This window comes from Hippopotamus amphibius, chromosome 2 (assembly GCF_030028045.1).
Source record: "Hippopotamus amphibius kiboko isolate mHipAmp2 chromosome 2, mHipAmp2.hap2, whole genome shotgun sequence".
In the NCBI taxonomy this organism is placed as follows: domain Eukaryota; kingdom Metazoa; phylum Chordata; class Mammalia; order Artiodactyla; family Hippopotamidae; genus Hippopotamus; species Hippopotamus amphibius.
The window spans coordinates 29,129,364-29,149,120 of NC_080187.1; the positions used below are offsets into that span (position 1 = coordinate 29,129,364).

At 35.6% G+C, this 19,757-nt stretch overlaps 2 protein-coding genes across 2 annotated transcripts; both read left to right on the forward strand.

Moving 5' to 3' along the window:
• Positions 1 to 3,052: 3,052 nt before the first annotated feature.
• Positions 3,053 to 4,009, forward strand: LOC130845681 (olfactory receptor 13C2). Its single transcript, XM_057723240.1, has one exon. It carries the CDS (start codon positions 3,053 to 3,055, stop codon positions 4,007 to 4,009), a length of 957 nt encoding a protein of 318 aa, XP_057579223.1.
• Positions 4,010 to 15,032: 11,023 nt separating this feature from the next.
• LOC130844294 (olfactory receptor 13C2-like) lies at positions 15,033 to 16,000 on the forward strand. The gene has a single exon (XM_057720611.1). The coding sequence runs from the start codon at positions 15,200 to 15,202 to the stop codon at positions 15,998 to 16,000; it is 801 nt and encodes a 266-aa protein (XP_057576594.1). The 5' UTR covers positions 15,033 to 15,199.
• Positions 16,001 to 19,757: the final 3,757 nt, after the last annotated feature.

Below are 19,757 nucleotides of genomic sequence, written 5' to 3' on the forward strand. Positions count from 1 at the left end.
GAACACCACAATAAGACTATTAAAATCCCTGTGATATAGATGAGAATATTGAGATGTGAAAGTTAAGTAAATTACCCAAGGTTACATAGCTAGTATCTGGCCCTTTTAGCAGAGAGGGTATGGATGAAGGACCCTACCCTGTGGTCAGTGCTGGCCAAAGATAGGCTTAATCCACACAGAAATCATGTATAGTGTGTGTTCATATATTCTTCACAAAGACAGAGGCCTGTCATCGATCCAGTCCACTCACAAGAGGGTTTCAGTGAGGCCTGAGTGGAGCAGCATGGACTGAAGCTACAGCTTTTAGTGGGTGAGGGCCCCCAGGTGGGATAAGTTTGGAAAGAGGTGAAGCTGGGAAAGCGGGAAGTGGAGGCCCCTTTGGCTGTTTCTGCAGCACAGACTTGCCACAGGCCCTCTTCCTGGGTAGTGCTTTGAGCTTCTGCCTGTCCAGTGTGAAGGCCACCTCAAAGCATGTTTCTCTCCAAATTCCATAGCTGCCTACTCCCCTCTGTGGTTGGGGCTGTGGAGAGTGTAGTTATATTTCTTGTGATGTATTATTTTCAAACTCTTGCAACTTCATTCTAGAAGTTTTCTATTGTTTGTAGAACATTTTCATAGAAATCTTAAAGCACATCTGCATGTCAGTAAAAATCTCAACTTCATACCAAAAAAACAAACATTCTTTCCAATATACAAGGTGAGCGTACAGCATAAAGCTGCTTCTCAGTCATCATTTACCAGGTAATTAATTGGCACTTGGGGCCTTTATTTATCACCTAACATTAAAACGTTGAATATGGGATTCAGAGTTGAAAAAGCATGCATCTTTAAGGTGTAAAAGAATTGGAAAGCATAAAAGGTTGTGTTCATTGAAATAAAGGAAAAATAAGATGAAGGAAGAATTATGCTAATAATGGCCAAAGGCAGATATAGGTAATTAGAAGCTGGTTGAATAGGTCCAAAGGATTTAATTAAGACCTAAATTCTGTTCCAAGTTTCTTGAATAAGTAGAAATAGTCTATTTGTTAAGTGGCTGTTTGTTTTGTAAATGAATTAGAGCAGTTTCAGTGGATTCTGTGTCCATGAAAAAGAATATTACTGGGAATCTGTGTGTGTGTGTGTGTGTGTGTGTGTGTTGGGGGAGGGAGGTGCCATTTCTAAGGAAAAATTAGAAGAAATGACCTAGACTTTATGAAACAAGGTCTTTGGATGCAGAATCTATTGTTTATGCTTCCAGGGTAATGGCAGTGATATCTCCCTGAGGAATCACTCCAAGTGAGAGTTGTCAAAGAACAGACCTGATGGAAGATGTGTTTTTGATCATAGTCTTTCTGTGTATTCCTTTCATTGAACTTAAACAACAATCAATTAAAATGATAGTTAAAGGTTTTTGCATTAAGAGAATGAGTAGACAAGTCAGAGACTTGTAGGCAGTATGTGCAAGTCATATATCTGATAATATTTCATAGCCAAAATACATAAAGAATTCTCAAGACTTAACCATAAGGAAAGAAACAACCCAATTCAATTGAGCATGACGTGACATGAATGACACTTCAATGACATGAATGACAGTGACATGAATGACAATGATGTGTTCAATGAAGTGAACAATACTTTACTGAAGAGAACATAAGAATGGCAGAACACCCTCAAACAATAATCATTAGGGAAATGCAAATTAAAATCCTGATGAGCTGTCACTACATACCTATTAGAATGGGTAAAAAATATATATACTGACAATATCAATTGTTGATTAGGATGGGAACCAACTAGAACTCTCATACATAGGAATGCAAAAATGATTCAGCCCCTCTGGGAAACTGCTTGACAGTATCTTATAAACTTAAATATTCAGTATTCACATCCCATATCATCTAGTATGCCACTCCTGGATCGGTCCCCTAGAAAAATGAAGTTGTATTCACATAAAAATCTGGACATAAATGTTTACAGCAGCCTGTTCATAGTTTCCCCAACTTGGAAACAAGCCAAATGTCTTTCAACAGGTAAATAGATAAACTGTAGTATATCAATACAATGGAGTACTACTCACCAATAACAACTTGGTTGAATATCAGAGGGTTTATGCTAAATGAAAGAAGCCAGACAGCAATGGCTCATGTTATTCCCTTTATATGACATTCTGTTAAAGGTTAAACTATAGGGTTAAAAAGCATATACCTCTCTGCCAGGATTTATGTGTGGATGAAGGGAGTGATTATAAAGGAATAGCACAAGGGGGGTTTTAGGGTGATAGAAGCGTTCTATGTCCTGATAATTGTGATAGCTACATGAATCTGTATATGTTTTAAACTTCATAGAACTATAAGCTGAAAGAGACAAAATCAATTTTATTATATATTTTACTATATGAGAATTAAAAAATAAAATTAAAAGCCACTCTACCTCTCACCAAAATAGTATTTACATTGTAACAAGATTTATATTACTGGGCTTCACATGAATTGCACTTGTTTTTTTGGGCAATCAGGCAATCAGTAAACACTAATTGGGTTTATTGCTGACCGTTCTTCCATCAGATTGACACACTTCTTTCACCGTTCCAGTATGCACTGGGTTACTGTTGAGTCTTCCTGACCCAGGAGCTAGGCTGGCCACATGTCAACTGATTATGGACCACAAGCAGGCTTGATTTTAAGCCCAGGCTTTGCTACACATCAATTATATGACTTTAGGCTTAAACTCTCTTAGTTTAACTTAGATAAGTTGCTTAACTTTAAAAATGATAAAAATTGTGGGGTTTATGAGGTAATTCATGGAAAAAACTTCACACACAGTTGCTGATTCAGAAAGAGTGATCAGTACCATCATTTCTCCCTCATATTTCTCTTCCTGTATTGTTTACTTCCCCACTCCCTTACCTTTTCTCTCTTCTTCCCCTTCTCTATTTTCTTCTTTCTGACTTCTGTTTGTGTTCATGGAAAATTTCTATATTTGTGCACTGGTGAAGTTGCACTTACCATAGTAAAGAAACTAGTACTTCAAAAAATTATTTGAATTCTTACAGGTAAAAGAGAGAAATACAATGGAATGGGAGAACCAAACCATTCTGGTGGAATTTTTCCTGAAGGGGCTTTCTGGTTACCCAAGGCTTGAGCTACTCTTTTTTGTGCTCATCTTAATAATGTATGTGGTCATCCTTCTGGGCAATGGCACCCTTATTTTAATCAGCATCTTAGACTCCCACCTTCACACCCCTATGTACTTCTTCCTGGGGAACCTCTCCTTCTTGGACATCTGCTACACCACCACCTCCATTCCCTCCACGCTGGTGACCTTCCTCTCGGAAAGAAAGACGATCTCCTTCTCTGGCTGTGCAGCACAGATGTTCCTTGGCTTGGCCATGGGGACCACAGAGTGTGTGCTCCTGGGCATGATGGCCTTTGACCGGTATGTGGCTATCTGCAGCCCTCTGAGATATTCTGTCATCATGAGCAAGGATTCCTATGTACCCATGGCAGCTGCGTCCTGGATCATAGGAGTTGTCAACTCTGCAGTACAAACTGCACTTGTCATACAATTGCCTTTCTGTAGGAATAATGTCATCAATCATTTCTCCTGTGAAATTCTGGCTGTCATGAAACTGGCCTGTGCTGACATCTCGGGCAATGAGTTCATCATGCTTGTGGCCACGAGCTTGTTCATATTGACACCATTGTTGTTAATCATTATCTCTTACACATTAATTATTGTCAGCATCCTTAAAATTCGCTCTTCTGAGGGGAGAAGCAAAGCCTTCTCTACCTGCTCAGCCCGCCTGACTGTGGTGATAATATTCTATGGAACCATTCTCTTCATGTACATGAAACCCAAGTCTAAACAGACACTTAATTCAGATGATTTGGATGCTGTTGACAAACTAATGTCCATGTTCTATGGGGTGGTGACTCCCATGATGAATCCTTTAATCTACAGTCTGAGAAACAAGGATGTGAAAGAAGCCGTAATACATCTATTTAACAGAAGACTCTTTAGCAAGTGAATGGAAAAACTATTGGATTGTGAACTTGTTGAACAGTTTTGAAACTTGAGAGTTTTGTTGGAATTTTGGTTGCTTTAACTTCTTTTTGCACTTTTGTATATTAGTTAAAATTTTTTAATGACCTTAACGTTTCAAAATTTTTTCATGCTCATTATAGAGAATTTGAAAGATACAGGGCAGTAGGATGAGGAAAAGAGAGAGAGCACCTATTGCTCTAACACATTATAAAAGATATTCTATATTCATTGCCATGTTGGAATTGGGTGTTATATGCCTTTTTATTTTCACTCTTTTATACAACATCATTTCATAGTTAATACTTCATTAAATCTTTAAAAATGTGAAAAAATCTAAACAGGAATCCCCCAAAACACTGTCCCCACATTCCAGTGGAGAGCCTTATGTTATATGAGGGTAAGTCAAAAATTATCCGCATTCTGGTTATGTTAAAACTTCTGTTGGCCAAAGAAGTTATCTTACCAGCACTGTCTTATCAGCACTTTCCATTCAAGGCTACTGTCTCCCCAGTCAAATGTTGTGCGGGTGTGATTGTGTTACATCATTTCATTTGTAACTGTGGTGCGAGCAAAAATGGATGCCCCACTTGTGATTTGCATGAAAGAAGAGCAATGTGCAGTGATTCTTTTTTTTGTGTTCTGAAGGTGTGCATGTCTGCACACTTCTTCCCACACTGTCGACACCCTGCAAAAACTTCATTTTGAGGTGTTAAAAAGCATCCTCCCTATAGTCCTGGTCTTACTCTGTCAGACTTTCACCTCTTTGCTCCCCTGAAAGCAGCCCTACAAGGACGAAGATTTATTTCTGATGAGGCGAAGACAGCAGCGCATTTGTGGCTTGCAGCTCAGCCTAAAACCTTTTTTAATAAGGGAATACAAAAGCTTATTGACAGATGGACAAAGAGTATTGAAAATCAAGATTATGTCGAAAAATAATGTATTTTTCTTTGCTAAAAGTTAATTAAAATTAATTCTACCACCAGAGTACGAATAATTTTTGACTCACCCTCATAGTTTCCCATTAATCTCCAATAGTGCTAAGCCAGTAAATACAATTTTCTTGCTCAGTATTTAGAATATTTTTTTCTGTGGAACCCTAAGGATACTGAATATTTGGGACTATAGAGGGAATGGGTAAATGGGGCTTTTGGGTGAGCCTATGCCATCAATCAGAATGTCCTTTTTATTTCCTTAAATTTTTTCTTTAGCTTACATGCTAGCTTTAGCATAAAGAGAATTTTGCAAAATTAAAACTAAATTTGAAATCTAGTCTGTTAGTCCAGGTAAAAATGTGAACAAGTGTTGAGTTGGATGGCAGGTCATATCAGTGTGATTTAGAAGAAGCCAGACTTCTTGGATATCTTGAGGAAATTCCAATAATATTCCAAATCTTAGAATATCCAAGCTCTTGATTTTTAGTGTAGACCATCATTTATGTCTTGTCTCTGTTACTAACTAGCTTTGTGACCTTAGTGATCTGATGAAGCAGAGGTTTCGGAGATGTCAGAAGGAGGTTAACATTATCTTGATTTTCCTTGGCTTTCCCGTCAAATTTTTACTCTATCTGAAGAGAACACTTCAAATTTAGAGCCCAAGATGAAGGAGAAAATGTGTTCAGGAGTGAGCCACATTCTAGGAAATCCATTTTATACTGATGGGTCTTTAAATTCAGAGGATGTTGGACATAAGCATATTTTACATAGACAAATAAGGATGAAATTGTGGAGGTAACCTCCACACGAACAAACCTGAATGTGAGTGGCACGGAGGAATTAAGAAAATTCACACAAGAGTATAGGAAAGCATGGGGTCAGGGGACTCAAGACCAAGTCAGTCAAGAGCCCCTTGCTCTGATTCCCATGGCATATTTATTGAGAAAGATCAAAAGCATTCTAGCAGGGACCAAATTATAAAACAAAATAATGAAAAACACAAGGCATGAGACTTCAGAAGAGCCAAAACAGAACACCTTGTGTATATTATCACTACTAGGGAGTATAGCTAAGCTTCAACACGGAGCCGGCACCATCGGGCTTCGTGACTGACTTACCTCAGTCGGTTTTCCTTTGAGATTTGTTCTATTTTCAGAACATGTTTACAGTCACTCAGCCATCATGTGCCCTCCGCAGGTGTTTCCAAGTTACTGTCCTCTGCATCCTCCCTGGTTTCCCACATTAAATGTTTGTGGAATTTAAGGTATATTGATTTTATTTTTCCAAGTTTAGTTTTTGATTTTAGTAGAAGGACTAGTAAACATTCCTGAACTATATTTAGTTACTTCTAGCTTCCATCATCATTATTCACAGATTAAATCTGATGGCAAATGTTGAGACCACTGATGTATCAGATTCGCACTCTGACAGAATAGACTATTAGAGCCTATTTGTTCCCATACAGCAGCTCATAGGACTCCCCCCTAGCCCCTGCTAAGAATTCCAGGTAGGTGGACAACCGCTGAAGTCAGACACATTATGTCTGACCCACAGGCTAGCTTGTATACTCAGACTCTAATTTCGTTTCTTCCCACAGCCTGAATCCAACTGCTTCTATAAAATCTCTGGGATGACTGATCTAGGTCCTAGTCTTATATCAAATTTATAAATTTCAGCTAGAAAATGAAGGAAATAGAAATTTTAATGTGCACTTTTCTCCTCAGAGGAGAACACCAGAAGGATTTTCCCCCCTCACAGTGTTATAAAATCAAGGTCTGAAGTAAAGAAAGGCAAGTCCCCTGTTTTGATGTACCCATGTGTTCAAATTTGCTGGGCAAAAACACTATCATTATAATATTGATATACTTATTTAATACTTGAGCCTCTAGAGGGTTCTTCATTCAGAAAATTTATTTTGAAAGCTTTTCATGCTTTTCCAATTTCTCAATTTTTTTCTTAGGTTTTGTGATTTGGAAAACATGTTTCTTGAGAAGGAATGATAACACCTTCACACTATCATTTAATAATACTAGTAAATGAAATAAGTTCTTTGTATTTAAATCATCCAGAGTGTATACTGTCATTTGTAACTAAGCTCTGATTGACATTTCTGGCAAATGAGGCCCTCTTTGCTTTGGTTTGTTTGGTTTCATCTTCCAGTAACCCTCATCTGCCTCTTTCTTTAGGTTCCTGTGATGCTGAGTTATTTTCTTTTCCTGTGTTCATCATGCCATGTCTTGTCTTTTACCCTTGTTGTTATTGTTTTCTCTTTTTGGAATGTCCTTCCCTGTATTACTTCTTTCTCAAATTCTTACTCCCAAATTAAGAATCAGTTCAGGTCTCACCTCTCCTAGAAATTATTTCTTGATTCTGAATTGTTTGTCATTTATACCTCCATAGCACAAGTCATCATTTTTATTGCCGCATTTACCACCTTCTGTTGTAATCATTTTATTACATGGCTATTTTCTCACTACTTATGGGATTCTTGAAGGTAGAGACTGTGTCTTGTGCATTTTTTCCCCTTCATAGAGATTCTTACTACAAGCTTCATTAGGTAGGTATGCAATAAGTTTCACAAAAATAGAGGTGATTAGAAAATATAAAACACCTCATAGAAATATTGGTAGAAGACATGAGCACACAACACATGAGAAAGAAAATATAGCTATTTAAGACACACAAAAAGGTTAAATATCTATGGTAGTTAAATGTGCCATTTGAAGCAATAATGAGATTCCATTTTAGGCCCTTTAGATTAGGAAAAAAACTAAACTACTGACAACACCCAGTGAGGAAAAGAGCAAGAGAAAATCAGCAACACCATACACTGGTGGAAGCATAAAGTAGTGTTATCCTTTGGAGTCATACAAATTTTCCTTTATTTTGACCCACTTATTTCACTACTAGAATTCTATCCTAACAAAATAATTTGAATTTACTTTGTTAAAAATAAATTTAAAATATAAAGAAAAGAAAGAAAATAAGAAAGAAAAAAGAGACGAAAAAGAAAAAAAAAGCATTCAAAAGTATCCAGCCTAAGGTACTTCAGTGGCTGCTCAAGAGAAAGGTGGAAATGAGTTTAGCATGAGTTATTATATTGTTCTATAATGAAGATCAGTCCCATTTTAGAACTATGGTTATCACCAGGTTATTTAATTATAATTCATTTTCAGCTTTGTTCTTTACACCTCTGCATTTTGCCTGAGGTTATATTTTTTCCTTGCCTTAACTTCTTTTCCCTCCTTTTTCCTTTAAATTTTTTTTTCTCTTACAGTGTGTATCACTTTTAGTATATTTACAATATAAATATATGTATATTCAAAAACTCAGCATTCACTGTAAGCTAAATCTATAAAGTGAACAGAAAATTTGTACACTAAATAATATTTTATGGTTCGCAAATGGTGTGTGTGTATTTGTGTGTGTCTGTGTGTGTCTGTTTGTGTGTAAGAGAGAGGTGGGAGGGAGAGATTCAGAGAAAGAAACAGAGAGAGCAAGGAGAGTGGGAAGTGGAGGAAGAGAGAGAGAGAGAGATTGAGAGAGAATTCAACTGGGGAAACCGAAGATACTATACAAGCCCCTTTCTGATTTTATGTATGGAGCAGAGTAATAGGCTTCCTGTAATTAGGTCTTTAGGGCTTTGTTTCTGAAGTCTCATAAGTTTTCTACGTATTACATCTCTGAAGCAATTTACAGTTATACACAGAGGTCTAGGAAGCTCCTTGAGAACATTTAAATTGTGTCCTAAAGCCTGAAGCAGTTTCTTTAGGTATTTGTGGGTCTCCACAATGGGGTGGTGTTTCAGCCTGGGCTTCAAGGGCAGTTGCCCTATTTCTAAAATTCATTGCTAAATATTAATTATATTCCTATTTTGAACTAGAGGCATCTAATAATGCTTTATTTGAACTAGAGGAATTTATCCTAGTTATCATACCTGAAATAATCATGTTTCTATGAGTGTCACCAAATCAGTGAATTGCTAATGGCAAAATGACTACTCACCAGTAACTGCCTCTTTGGAGGTTCAGCTACTAATGAGGAGTCGTGAAAATTGGCTGAAAGTAGAAAAGCAAGATGAAAATATCTGTTGTTGCTACAACCAAGAAAGAGACACGTCTCTGGTTTGGAGGTAAGTTATTGCAAAGACAAGAAACAGATTTTATCAACTATAAGTAACAGTTGGACTGATGCGTTAAAAGTATCAAGTTTGAAATTGAGATGTTTTTCTCACTGAAGAGAGACTGAGTATTGAAAATGGAGTTTAAGGGTCTATTCACTGAGATGTGGCAGGAAAAAAAAAGCTTTGAGACCAAAAGAGCAGTTCAGCATGCAAAGGCAATTGAGCAACAAACTGAAAGGAATTTTCCCAGCAGGTGTGAATTACTTTTTGTCAATGTGTAGCTTTTTAGTGCATCACAAAGTATTTGTGCACTCTGTTATCAGTTTTAGCCAGTTAAGGCTCACTGCACAATAGACAGCCGACTCTGTGTTCTGTAGTATAAAATTCATAACAAACAAGTTTTCCTGGTCCTCTAGCAACAACTCTGAAATATTTGGTTCAGTCAGCTGAGAACAAGGTGATCTATGTGCTAGGTACTGTGCTAGAGACTTTTTATGTAGAGATAATAAGTGAGGAGGAAACCATGACCAATTTGGATTTAAAAAAAACTGAACATAATCATTTCCTGAGAGCTGAAAAAGATAATTTACCAAAGCAATGAATAGCCAGAGAGAGATGTGCTCGAGCAACATCCTAGTGTGTTTGCATACACATTTGGTGGCTATTTTCAAAATTTGCTCTTCTATTATTAGGTTATAATTGTAAAAGTGAGTGACTTTTCCTTTTATTTTTTATATTAATATAGTTCAGTCAAAAAAGTTATGCATGTTTTTAACAAGGAACATAAATATAAATTTAATAAAGTATATTGGGATTTGATTGTAAGATGAAAATAATATAATTCAACAGAACACTGTGTGTGATCTGATTAAGCTTTTAAGCTACATGTACCCGGCCTTCTGCAAAGACAATGATGACAGGTTCAAAGATGTAAAAGACCTAACGGAAGGAAGAACCATGAAAGAGAGGCATAAAGGAAACCACTAACTAACTAACAGTGGAAACCATTATTGTGCTAATTTAAAAATATACACCTTCTCATTTAATCTTTTCAACAAATATATGGTATAGGTGCTATCTTTATCTTCATGCTATAGCCAGGAAAGGTGATGATCAGAAACATGCCCAGGCCACGCTGGTTAGTAAGGGGAAGAAATGCCATTTAAACTAAACCTGCCTCCAAGGCCTGTGCACTTAAAAATATTATAGAATGTGCTTGATAGAATATCATGTAGCATGGAGGTAGCTCATGGAACAAGAGTTTTTGCAGAGATGATTTTTACAGGCGTATGTATAACCTCCATTATTCAATGAACTCCACATGTACCTAATGCCCTTTGGGTCTCAAGTGGTTTATACTCTAACACAGAAAATCTAAAAAATTTTAATAAAATGCAAATTTTATGCAAAGCTATGAAATTCTAAGAGCTGGGGATAGCAGATGAGTTTAGAATAAGAAAATCAATCAAGTTGGGTTTGGGGTGATTCTGAGGTGACTAATTATGTCCTGAAATTGAGAAGGTGGACCTGAGATTCAGGGCAAACTACCTTATAAAATTATATGGACAAAGGATTCTGAATAGGGAAGACTTTGAGAATGGAACAAGAATAATAGCTAACATTTATTGAGCTATAATATTGTTCCAGGAATTTTACTACCTCATAAAACAGTATCACTTTTAATGGAGAGGAAATGACATGGGGTAGAAGGACAGACCCTAAACCAGGTCAAAGGATAGCTTGCAGCTTGTTGGAGGGACCGGAGATCCATATGGGCCTGGAAATCCTAATGATACTACTTAAAGTATCTTGAGTATTCAGACTGTGAGTATATTTAAAGGACCTGTTAGTCTTCAGCAATTCCCATTTAAAATGTGATTCTGAACAAGTTAGAACAATTTTTAAACCCATGTGGTTGTGTCCCATGACAATGGATGGTCTGATGCTGTGTACCATTGGAAAAGTGAAGGGAGAAATGCCGTGCATCTGAAAGGCAAGAACTCTTTAGCTTAAATGTTATGTATTTAATGAATAGGTATTATAGTCACAAGGATCAAAATTTTAAAAAGGTGCTAAGTAATATAGAGTAAACAGCCTATCTTCCATTTCTGTTCATGAACTATTCATTTCCTTTCCTGGAGATAACAAGCTATTCCTGTTTATTTCTCTAGGGGTATTCTATGTGGGGGCAAAATTGTGTGTTTGTGTGTGTGCGTGCATGCACACATATATACACACACATACAATATATGTAAAATCTTTTTTACACAAATGTTACTGTGCCATGTATACTGTTCTGAACATTACTTTTCCACTTAGTACTTCTTGAAGATCTTTCCATGTGAATGCACAAAAAGCCCCTTAAATTTTTTAAGCTCTTTATTGGAGTATAATGGCTTTACGCTGTTGTACCAGTTTCTACTGTACAACAAAGTGAATCATCTGTATTTACACATGTATCCCCATATCCCCTCCCCCCCACAACTCCTTCCCTCCCCTCTAAGTCATCACCAATCATTGAGTTGATCTCCCTGTGTTATGCAGCAGCTTCCCACTAGCTATCTATTTTACATTTGGTAGATACTACTCTCTCACTTCGTCCCAGCTTCTCCTTTGCCCCCCACCCTGTGTCCTCAAGTCCCTTCTTTACATCTGCATCTTTATTCTTGCCCTGTGACTGGGTTCATCAGCCCCTTAATTTTTTCACAGAAGACTGATATTCCATTATTTCTATGTCCCCCTTCTCATGGAAAGTTAAATTGCTTCCACATCTGCTATTACAAACAATACTTTAATGAATCAGTTTGTATATAAATCACTTTACACATTCACAAGCGTTAAGTATGTGATAATTATCTAGAGGTAAATCTGTGATGAAAAGTTATGTGCATGCATTTGAGATTCTGCTAAGTACTGCCAAGCTGTCATCCACAGAGGCTATACCTATCTGTGTGTCCACTGAGAATGTATCAGAGTGCCTGTCTCCTCACCTTTAGGGGGCAAGGCCATTAGAGATAGACATCCTTATGAGATATCAGTGCACAGCTACCTAAAATATAAGTCACAGTGAGTGATATTAGGAAATTTCTCTGTTTGGATGTTCCCTGGGATTTTGGTCACTAAGTTTCTTAAACACCCTTTTCAGTATATATATATACACATAATTATATGTAAGTGTTTATATATATATATACTTTGAAGTACCAAATAGGGTAATGATATGTCAATAATAATAGTCACAATTCATATATACATATGTGTGTATATAGTTAATATACATTTTTGATTCATCCAAATTTACCTAAATTTGATTCTCCTAAATTATCTCAGTAACATCTGGGAATTGTTGGATGAGGATAGAAATTGAGGAATAAAAGTGTTCTTGTAGTTCTATCTTCATTTTGTGTTTGAGGGATAATTTAGGAGATTAGTGAGCACTCTAGTGGAAAAAAATAGTTAATTTTTATGAGCAAATGTTTGGGTCTATAATTCAAATTATGAAAGTAGAGAAAGAATGTAACTAACCACTTATGGAATGGACAAAATGAGTAAAGTGTTCGGTTTAAGGCAAACAAATGGGGAATGACAATTTAATCAGCCAGCAGAAATAAGGAAGTGGGAAATATAAGTAATGCAAATTAAGTAAGTAATAAAAATAAAGTATATGGAAAGAAAGAAATGAAGTACATTTATAATTGTATTCTAAAGTGAATGGACTAAATATGCTCATAAAAGCAGTGACTGTACAAAGGGATTAACAACTTAAACCCAAATATATGTTACTTACAACTAGTATACTTTAAACAAAGCAAAAAAATGTTGAAAATAAAGGGATGCACAAGAGAGAGTAGGCAAAAGCAAACTAAAAGAATGTACCTAGGATATTACACAGGAGTGTAATATCAATATCATGAAAGTGGAATTTAACGTACAAAGTGTGATAAAAATATGTCACTTAATGATAATATGCACAATTTATCAAGAAAATGATCAGCCATGAACAGATATACACTAAACAACACAGAAACTAAACATATATGAAATAATCCTAGATGTACAGGTAAAACTTGATTACAAATATTTATATAGAATTGATTAAATATATGAATAGATACCAGAAAATAATCTCAAAGATTTGACTAGGACATTCAGTGAACCTGATTATAGGTATACATGTATTGTGTGTATATATATAAAACCATATATATTTCCCAAAGAGAATTTACATTTTTTGTTAATATTTACAACATGGATTAAGTAATTGGCTGCCAAAAACACATAACTTTAGAATTACAGATCATATTCTTTAATCATAATAAAATAAATTGGATATAATAAAAATGAAACAAAAATATCTAATTGCTAGGTATGCATATCTAGATAACTCTTGGCTCAGAGAAAAAGAGAAGAAAATTGTCTGGAAACCAATGACAAGAACATTTCATATCAAAATCTAAGTCTATAGTAAAACAAATTGTTTTCAGTGCCTTATAGAAAGAGGAAAAAGATAAAATATTAAGGCATTTTTTTCTTATTTCTTGAAATTAGAAAACTCTGAATAAGCTTAAAGAAATTCACAAAGATGAAAACAAGTTAATGAAAGAGGAAAAAAAATTGGAAAAAATAAATCTATCCAAAAGCATTAAAATTTTTTTTGCAGAAAACTTATAATAGGGTAAAACCTCTTATGAGGCTAATAAAGAAAAAGTCAGTTAAGAATAGTAGTGAAAAAGGAGATAGGACTTCTCATAAAGGAAGAGCACAGAATTATAAACAATTATATAGCTAATATATATTTTTTGTCATAGAAATGAACAATTTCCAGCAAAATATAAAGTATCAAACTGCTCTCAAATCACCATGTTGAAATCTTGCCTCTTTCTGACCAATGACCTTTCTGGTCTGATATTTCTTTTGAAAGTATTGTTAATTAGATTACAAGATATTCTAGCCTCTGAGCCAAGTTCTCTGAAAAATGAACAATTAAGAGTTTGAACTCCACAGCCATGTGGCTTGGGTTTAAGTCCTGGCTCTATCATTTATTTAGCTATATGACACTGACCTTAAGCAAATTATTTAAATTTTCTGTGCCTTATTTTCCTCCTTTTTCCTAATGAGAAGGACGATGCTGATAATAAAGTGGTTGCCTAATAGGGTTGCTATTCAGCCTAGATGAAATTAGGCACAGAGAAATTAAATAGCAGAGGACGGACACATATGGTCATCATATTGGCCTTGGCTTTATGTACCTATTCAATAAATATTTTTGAACATCTGTCTCTGTGTCTGTTATATTATAGATGCCGAGACTGTGGAAGTAAAGAGGAAAAAGTATCTGCCTTAATAGAGTTTACATGCTAATGGGCAAGACAGATAATAAGCATAAGAGTGTAATCTGTAAGAGTGACAAGATCATTGATCTATTGTGTGGTGGTCTGTAGGCAATAAAAATAGTTTATTGTTCAGTTATCCATAACACAGTACTCATATTTATTTTAACATCTAGTTAACCTATGTGATGACAAATATGGCCGAAAGCTCAGGCTTCAGCAAGGAAGACGTCCGTTTGAATCTTACCTCTGCTATGTACTTACTTTAGTCAAGTTAACTTAAGAGTTCTGCTTTGATTTACTTATTGTAAAATGTGGATAATGACACCTCTCTCCCAGAGTGTGATGAGATTGAATGAATTACATGACATATTGCCTGTAGCTTGAAGCATGTTAGGTTCTCTTCCCTTCCCTCTCTTTATTCATACCTTCATTCTCTTTGGTCCACTTTTCTTTCTTTCTTTTCTTTCTTTGGTCTTTTCCTTTTTTATTTTCTTTTTTTTCTGGGAGTATATGGTACTTATGCATTGGTACACAGTTGAAAGTAATCATAGTAGAATGCATATTTTATCTTAACATATTGTAATGCATTTCAGGTGAAAAAAAAACAATACTATGGAATGGGAAAACCAAACCATTCTGGTGGAATTTTTCCTGAAGGGGCTTTCTGGTTACCCAAGGCTTGAGCTACTCTTTTATGTGCTCATCTTAATAATGTATGTGGTCATCCTTCTGGGCAATGGCACCCTTATTTTAATCAGCATCTTAGACTCCTACCTTCATACCCCATGTACTTCCTCCTGGGGAACCTCTCCTTCTTGGACATCTGCTACACCACCATCTCCATTCCTCCCATGGTAGTGACCTTCCTCTCAGAAAGAAAGACGATCTCCTTCTCTGGCTGTGCAGCACAGATGTTCCTTGGCTTGGCCATGGGGACCACAGAGTGTGTGCTCCTGGGCATGATGGCCTTTGACCGGTATGTGGCTATCTGCAGCCCTCTGAGATATTCTGTCATCATGAGCAAGGATTCCTATGTGCTCATGGCAGCTGCATCCTGGATCATAGGAATTGTCAACTCTGCAGTACAAACTGCACTTGTCATACAATTGCCCTTCTGCAGGAATAATGTCATCAATCATTTCTCCTGTGAAATTCTGGCTGTCATGAAACTGGCCTGTGCTGACATCTCGGGCAATGAGTTCATCATGCTTGTGGCCACGAGCTTGTTCATATTGACACCATTGTTGTTAATCATTATCTCTTACACATTAATTATTGTCAGCATCCTTAAAATTCGCTCTTCTGAGGGGAGAAGCAAAGCCTTCTCTACCTGCTCAGCCCACCTGACTGTGGTGATAATATTCTATGGAACCATTCTCTTCATGTACATGAAGCCCAAGTCTAAAGAGACCCTTAAGTCAGATGGCATGGATGCTACTGACAAACTTATAGCCGTGTTCTATGCAATTATCACTCCTATGATAAATCCTTTAATCTACAGTCTCAGAAACAAGGATGTGAAGGAAGCAGTAAAACACCTACTGAGAAGAAATTCTTTTTATAATAAATGGGAAAGGGACAGATAATTTTTATAATCACAATGTAGAAATCAATTAGGGAAACCAAAGAGTCAAATTGGTTCTTCCTGGTGCATCAAATTTGTGTCTCAAAGCTCTCAAGCTCTAAAATATTATTTTTGGTACAGTGCATAAAGAACACAAGTAAATAAATTTTTATGTTTTGAGTCAATGATTATAATTTGTTGTTGCTGAAGAGCTTGATTGTGATGGCCAGTAGAGGGCTAGTGTAATAGGAAGAGATTTTCAGACAGGAAAAAGTTACACTAGTATTAAAACCTTAAAACATTTTTTTTGATAAAATATTTCCAAAACCAATTTCATACTTACCTACTTTCTTTACAAGATGGTATGGATTTTTTAAAACTCAGTTAAAAGTGTGAATTTGCAATACTGTAATTACTAAAATAATTCAATTTAGGTGGAGTCTGTTCAAATATGTAATGCTGATTGTCCTATGTCTAGGACTCTGCATACTATTAAACTTTTGGTTCTACAATATTATTATTTCTATAAGTTTCTGTTCATCTCTAAGAAGGAGGCATTAAATTATTATTCTTTTCTACTTTCAACGAATTTACTTTGTCAGTTTTCTTTCTACATACCTTCTGATACATGGTATCTAACTGCTTTGAACTTGCAACCAAATAATTGATCGTTATAGTTTGAAAAATTAAATATAAATAACTTCTGAGTCAAATATCCACTGATAAAGATAGAGCTATATCTTTTTCTGTGTCCCATTGGCTCTCTATCCATGAAGTATATTCCTGACACAAGAGGAATCTGTAATTAGGAAATGTGGATCTACATTTTAGATAGGTTTTACATTTGTTTTTTTTCTGGGATTTATATTTCTTTCCTCTTTTGTGGTAACCTTCACCTTTTAAAAAATTTTTTTTCCTTTATCATTTTATTTCTTCTTGATCTGAATTGCACACTTCAAATTTTCACACTAGACTTTGTTTATTTTAATATTACATCTCTTTTTTTATTTAACTGCTATCATAGCCTCTGAATTTTAAATTTTATGAAGTTAGATTGTTTCTTTTAGAATTAAAAAATTTAAGATATTAAGTTACTTGGTTTTATTCCTGCTCCATTGCTTTAGCTTTTTAATGCTAACTCAAGTCCCATAATATTTAATTGTTTTGTTAATTTTTATTTAGACTTTAAAATATTTTTGGTTTTCTATCTTATCCTTTAAAATTTTTTTTAAATCTTGTATTTACTTTTAATTGTAAGGAAAGCATACATTTCTCCCCTTAAAGTTCACCAATGAGGCAGCAGGGAACATTATATAGAACACCACACCACAAAGAGAGAAGTTAAGTGCCTTCTTTCTACACCTATCTCTGTCTCCTTGAATCGTTCTTTTAGCTCTATTAGTAAACTATTTTCTCAGAATGTCTCCCAAGAAATTTGAGATAACACAAGATAATTCTTCCCAGATCCTATATCTAACTAAAAAACAAACAAAAGCAAAACAAAACAAAAAACAAAGAAGCAGAAGACCTACTTGACGTCCTCTTGGAATGGTGTAATTTCTGAAACTATATCAGAAATAAAATGAGTTCTTGGGAATTTCTTTTCTGAAAAGTGTATATATATTATTTTTTGTGTTAATCCTTTGCATTTCCTTTCATCATGATGGTCAGTGAGAAGCTGGCTGAGACATAAATTATCCAAAATATGATTTTAGAAAAATGGGATCAGAATTGTTTCACTGGTTCATGGTTTTCTGACTTGCTGGATTCAATACTGGTCATTCTGCACCTGTCCAGAAAGTGGAACCACCATATGGAAGATCTATCTTTCTTTGGGAAATACTTAGGGAACAGAGAGACTAGCATTTTTGAACTTTAGTTGACTTCCTAAGGACAGAACAATGTGCCATAGATAGAACACTGAAGGGTGAGTGAATGGGAGTTTTTAGAGACTCCTGGTTGTGGCTAATCATTTATTGTTCCAAATCACTATTTGGTTTTCATTGCTAGTCATTTCTGCCTGTTCTTCAGTGTCGTCAATGTTGATACAGTTCTTTCTCCAGTTTACTTTATCCCATGTGTGGATTTACATACCATTAATTCCCTGAGTTATAGTTGCTCTGGGCTTCTTTTTACTAACCGAAGATTTGAGGAAGCTGTAAGAGAATGACAATGCTGAAAAGGAAAAATGAAAACCCTAATTAGATATCACTTCTCTCTGTTCCTAACCTCTGCCATAATCTCTCGTGAAGATTCCTTACTGTCCAACTCTTTCCTTATCCTTGGTCTCCTATTATGTTAATAGGGTTCATTGTGCCTCAGATAAGAATTATATCTTAAGTTTATTGTCATCCTGACTTCCATGGAAGTGTGATATTGTCAGAATTGTTTTCCCCGCCGGATTCCATGGACTTCGGTCTGGTCCTTAGAAGTGATCAGGTGCAGGCCAAAGCATAAGTGTTTGTTATCTGCCACAGCACAAACGTTACTGTTTTAAGGTGCTGGTAACAAAATATGATGCCAACATTTTTTCTGTGTGTAAAACATCTTGTGGCTTTGGAGCATGATGGCCCTAATGAAAGAAACCTTGCAATTGTGACATGTTTGTATTTGCTTAGAACTAGTCTAGTTAATGTCAGTTGCTGTGGTGTAATTAATAATAGTGACCCTTTTCATTGTCAAAAGTGTATTAGTTTGGATAATCTGTATATGGTCACTTTAAACAGTAGGGCCTATTAGAGATGGCAGGAGCATCAGATTCCAGGGGAGTGATAAATAGCAGAACATAACACTGTGATGGCAGTATCCTGAGGGGCAGAGTGAACACATACTCAGCATACTTCCAGGGACTCTTCAAATTAAATGGAAAGGTCATTCATCAAGTTTGGAGATACTCCATTAGGAAAACAGGATACAAATTAGATTTTGAATTGTTATTGAAAAATTATGTAGTGCTCACCCATAAAATAACTTTGTATGGATCTGTGAACACTCAGGCAGTAATTTGCTAGAATGGTTATTATTTCTGGAAACTCCTCATTAGGATACTAAGACTGTATCATCTGTTTATTTAAAAATTGTACTTTTCTTCTTCATTATAGGGGGACTGGCAACTAACTCATCTAAAATGATATGTGATCATTAAAGAACAAGTAAAAAAATATGAGTCCAAAATAAAGCAAACTCTGTTTTCCCACTGGAACATGTTAGCTTTTTCATCAGAAGATCACTCTTTTTAAAAAATTAACTAAAACATTTAAAAATACGATTTAAAAAGTTATACTCCATTTACAGTTATTACAAAATATTGGCTATATTCCCCATGTTGTACAATACATACTATAGCCTATCTTACACCCAACAATGTGTACCTCCCATTCTCCTACTGTATATTGTCCCCCCTCCCCCACTGGTAACCACTCATTTGTTCTCTGTATCTGTGAGTCTGCTTCTTTTCAGTTACATTCACTCATTTGTTGTATTTTTTAGCTTCCACACATAAGTGATATCATATGGTATGAGTCTTTCTCTGTCTGACTTATTTCACTTAGCATAATGCCCTCTGAGTCCATCCATGTTGCTGCAAATGACAAATTTTTGACCTAAATGTAAGACCAGATACTATAAAATTCCTAGAGGAGAACATAGGCAGAACACTTTGACATAAATCACTGTGATATGGTTTAGGTGTGTGCTAAAATAAAGGAAATAAAAGCAAAATAAACTAATGGGACCTAATTAAACTTAAAAGATTTTGCACAGTAAAGGAAACCATTGTC